Source organism: Austrofundulus limnaeus, unplaced genomic scaffold (assembly GCF_001266775.1).
Source record: "Austrofundulus limnaeus strain Quisiro unplaced genomic scaffold, Austrofundulus_limnaeus-1.0 Scaffold155, whole genome shotgun sequence".
Lineage (NCBI taxonomy): Eukaryota > Metazoa > Chordata > Actinopteri > Cyprinodontiformes > Rivulidae > Austrofundulus > Austrofundulus limnaeus.
The window spans coordinates 769,111-773,624 of NW_013952557.1; the positions used below are offsets into that span (position 1 = coordinate 769,111).

General features: G+C 40.2%; 1 protein-coding gene across 1 annotated transcript in view; it reads right to left on the bottom strand.

Moving 5' to 3' along the window:
* Positions 1 to 777: 777 nt before the first annotated feature.
* The window catches only part of pik3c2g (phosphatidylinositol-4-phosphate 3-kinase catalytic subunit type 2 gamma), a 20,417-nt gene continuing 16,680 nt past the window's right edge, over positions 778 to 4,514 (bottom strand). The window contains exon 33 of the mRNA XM_014016792.1: positions 778 to 1,134. Within this exon, the coding sequence (XP_013872246.1) occupies positions 973 to 1,134 (162 nt within the window). The 3' untranslated portion in view covers positions 778 to 972. The remainder of the gene's footprint in view (positions 1,135 to 4,514) is intronic.

The following is a 4,514-nucleotide window of genomic DNA, read 5'->3' on the forward strand; positions in this document are numbered from 1 at the left end:
GTGTGTGTGTGTGTGTTTGGCTTTGGTGGCATTTGGGGGCAATTTTAAGACAAAAATCCCACCTTTGGGGACAGCTGGTGCATTTGGGGACAAAAGTCGAGTCCCCATTTGGTTTAAATGCCATTGGTGGGTTGGGGGTTGGGTTTAGAACCAAGGTGTGAATTGAGTTTAGGTTAGTTTTAGGGTCAGGTTAGGGTTTGTTAGCTTAGCCTTAGTGTTTGTGGTCGGGGTTAGGCTGTAGGAATGTAATGGAATTCAGTGGAATGTCCCCAAATGAATAGCTGTGCAAACTTGTGTGTGTGTGTGTTAGTGTGTGCACGTGCCCAGCTGTGTTTGAATGCCACTGATGGATAAGACAGAGGATGGAGGAAGAGGGTGTGTGTGTGTGTGTGTGTGGGGGGGGGGGTAACTCAGCCCCCTCAGGCCCGAGATGCTGAGTTGTCATCCCGCTCACACACACACACACACACACACACACACTCATCACCTTCCCGATTTTCCCTGGTCAAGGACATCCAGTGGGCACAGCCTGAAGGGACAAACATGTCTGAACAGGTAGCAGGCAGCTGGCCTCAAACATCAACGTAATGCGTCTCATCAAAAGTCACCACCGCACAGCAAATGTAAGCAGTGAAACAAAACAAAACATAGCTCACAAATGAAAGCACAAGTATGACGAGTGGTGTACTCTTTCCTTCATCAGTCACCGGGGAAATATTTTTTCTAACATTTCGATAGAAAAAAAAATGAGTGAATAATTTTAACAGTAAACATTAATGTGGATTTTTTTCCAAACTTTACAAATTGATCCAGACAAAACTCACAGCTACACAGTATATGTGTTTTTGTTTTGTACAGAGTCTTGTATTTGTCACCCTTAAAAGGTTTGATGAGAGAAATTAACTAAAAACCCAGGGATGATGTGTTGGCGCCCCCTGCTGGCAGCAGGCCTCCAAACGCAGCTCTCGGGGGTCAGATTACACAGTTTCCCAAAGGAAACCAAATCTCTGTGTCCAGCAGTTCCTCCTCCAGTTTAATGCTTGTCGCTCCAATAAACGTCTTCTGTCTTTTCTTGCTCTTCACCGTCACCAGTAACACCATCCCTTGCAACAGCGGGATATTTTTGTACTCCAGCTGTGAAAATGAGGCAGAGACTTCAGCTAGCACACAAACGGCAAATTGTGAAAGAGTTTGAGGAATTTTAGGTCTGAAAGTTTAGTCAAAACTCTGCAAACAAGGATTTTTTTAAATTGTTTTGATTAATTTGACTTTGTCAGGACTTCACTTACAGTGGGGAGAACAAGTATTTGATACACTGTTGATTTTTCAGGTTTTCCCACTTGCAAAGCTTGTAGATGACAGTAACTTTTATCATAGGTACTCTTCAACTGTGAGTGATRGAATCTAAAACAAAAATCCAGAAAAATACAATGTATGATTTTTAAATAATTAATTTCCATTTTATTGTGTGAAATAAGTATTTGATACACCAGAAAAATGAAACAATATTTGGTACAGAAACCTTTGTTTGTAATTACAGAGATCAGACGTTTCCTGTAGTTCTTGACCAGGTTTGCACACACTGCAGCAGGGATTTTGGCCCACTCCTCCATACAGATCTCCTCCAGAGCCTTCAGGTTTCGGGGCTGTCGCTGGGCCACACGGACTTTAAGCTCCCTCCAAAGATTTTCTATTGGATTCAGGTCTGGAGACTGGCTAGGCCACTCCAGGACCTTAAGATGTTTCCTACGGAGCCACTCTTTAGTTGCCCTGGCTGTGTGTTTTGGGTCGTTATCATGCTGGAAGACCCAGCCACAACCCATCTTCAGTGCTCTTACTGAGGGAAGGAGGTTGTTGGCCAAAATCTCACGATACATGGCCCCATCCATCCTTCCCACAATATGGTGCAGTCGTCCTGTCCCCTTTGCAGAAAAGCATCCCCAAAGAATGATGTTTCCACCGCCATGCTTCACGGTTGGGATGGTGTTCTTGGGGTTGTACTCATCATTCTTCTTCCTCCAAACATGACGAGTGGAGTTTAAACCAAAAAGTTCTATTTTTGTCTCATCAGACCACATGACCTTCTCCCATTCCTCCTCTGGATCATTCAGATGGTCATTTGCAAACATCAGACGGGCTTTGACATGCGTTGGCTTGAGGAAGGGCACCTTGCGTGCACTGCAGGATTTTAATCCTTGACGGCGTAGAGTGTTACTGATTGTTTTCTTTGAGACTGTGGTCCCAGCTCTATTCAGGTCATTGACCAGGTCCTGCCGTGTAGTTCTGGGCTCATTCCTCACCTTCCTCAAGATCAATGATGCTCCACGAGGTGAGATCTTGCATGGCGCCCCAGACTGAGGGAGATTTTCCGTTATTTTGTATTTCTTCCATTTTCTAATAATTGCACCAACTGTTGTTGCCTTCTCACCAAGCTGCTTGCCTATTGTCCTGTAGCCCATCCCAGCCTTGTGCAGGTCTACAATTTTATCCCTGATGTCCTTACACAGCTCTCTGGTCTTGGGCATTGTGGAGATGCTGGAGTCTGATTGATTGAGTGTGTGGACAGGTGTCTTTTATACAGGTAACGAGTTCAAACAGGTGCAGTTAATACAGGTAATGAGTGGAGAACAGGAGGGCTTCTTAAAGAAGAACTAACATGTCTGTGAGAGCCAAAATTCTTACTGGTTGATAGATGATCAAATACTTATTTCACACAATAAAATGGAAATTAATTATTTAAAAATCATACATTGTATTTTTCTGGATTTTTGTTTTAGATTCCATCACTCACAGTTGAAGAGTACCTATGATAAAAATTACAGTCATCTACAAGCTTTGCAAGTGGGAAAACCTGAAAAATCAACAGTGTATCAAATACTTGTTCTCCCCACTGTATCATGCTGTGAGGATAGCAGTCACAGGAAGAATGTGTCACATCAAAGTCAGAGTGGTATCTCTTCATCTTAAGATAAAATACACACACATGGTTCACCTAAAACAGATATTTTTATAGTACAACAGGTGAAGGTGGATGACGATGCCCGTGTATGGGTTCTGTTGCAACACAGAGTGTCTAAAACTTAGTCCGTTTTTCAGGTACTGAGCTCAAACCTGTTGTGGTTGTAGCTGAGAGTCATTAACAACACACATTTTGAGGATGACATTGTTTGTCGACATCGTATTAAGACAGCAGCAACGTCTATTCTTTCATACATACATAAGTCATTTAATATCTTTATTAACAAATCCAGATAAAGGGTTTGTTCAGGTATATTCTGTTCTTTTAAGATTACTGCACAATGTTTTTCAACAACACATCTAAAAAAACAGCGCTGTGTGTTTTATCATTTTAGTTTTATAAAATTATCCTAATTACACAATTTTTTGGTCCAAAACACAACAGCCATGTGCAATTGAACTAACAATGATTGGGGGTTTTGAAAGCTGTTTCATGTTTTATAAACAAGAATCTGTGACAAACCTAACCAGACTCTCAGGCTGTCTTCATAAATGTGACGTTTGGGTGGGGTTGGTTTGTAAAGCAGCTGCAGGAGAAAAAAGCCAAGAGGAAGTTTGAAAAAAAAAAAACTGGAAAAAAAATGTTTTTTTACGAGTTTCAACAAGTGGATTTATAAAAGAGTAACTAGTGATTAGATCATGTTAACAGGCGTTGGTCAGCTGAGACTACACACTAAGAAATGAAGTGTTGGATTTATGTTATGTCAACTGGTTTCACTTAACTGAGATGAGTAAATCCAAAACAATATACCCAGTTTCTAACCAAATACTGTGAGTATGTTGCTTTGAATTTACTCAACTCAGTTAAGTGGAACCAATTGACACAGCATGGTAAGTAAATCCAACATCTGTTTTTTAGAGTGTACGTGGTCTCCTTGATCCAACACAATGCTTAATAATTATAAACATTTGGCCCGCATCAAATGTTGTTTAACTCTCACTAAGACTGTAAGCAATACATTATGCTTGTTTAAAGTTTGGTTATTTTTTTAAGTTCTTTGACTTTGAGTTATAGGTTTGCTTCCGTTCCATTTTCATTTGTTTCCTGTTTTACTCTGTGAAACATTTTCTCTCAGTCCTGTCAGCTGCCTTTTTTCTGGCTTAGATTTGTTTTGCTTGTGTTCACTGCATGAACCCCCCCCCCCCATCCATTTTCTTTTTTCTTTAGTGACTTAATCATCTGTTGATCTACTTTTGTAAATTTACTGTTTTGTATTTAAGCAGAATTAGCTTTTGGTTTGTGGTTAATGTTGACATTTGTTGAGTGATGGGATGTTATTTTGGAAAGGAAAAATAACTGCACCGTGTTCTTTCTTAAGGATGAAATGTGAAGAGAAAAAAAATTACAAAAACATGTGAAAATACCCCTTGAATTAAATTTGAATTGTCATCAATGTAGCTGAGATTCCAGTGACAGATGTTTTGTTTCTGAAAAGGTTTCTAATGAAGTAAAACAACCTCGGTTTCTAAAGTTGAAGCCATAATATATATATATA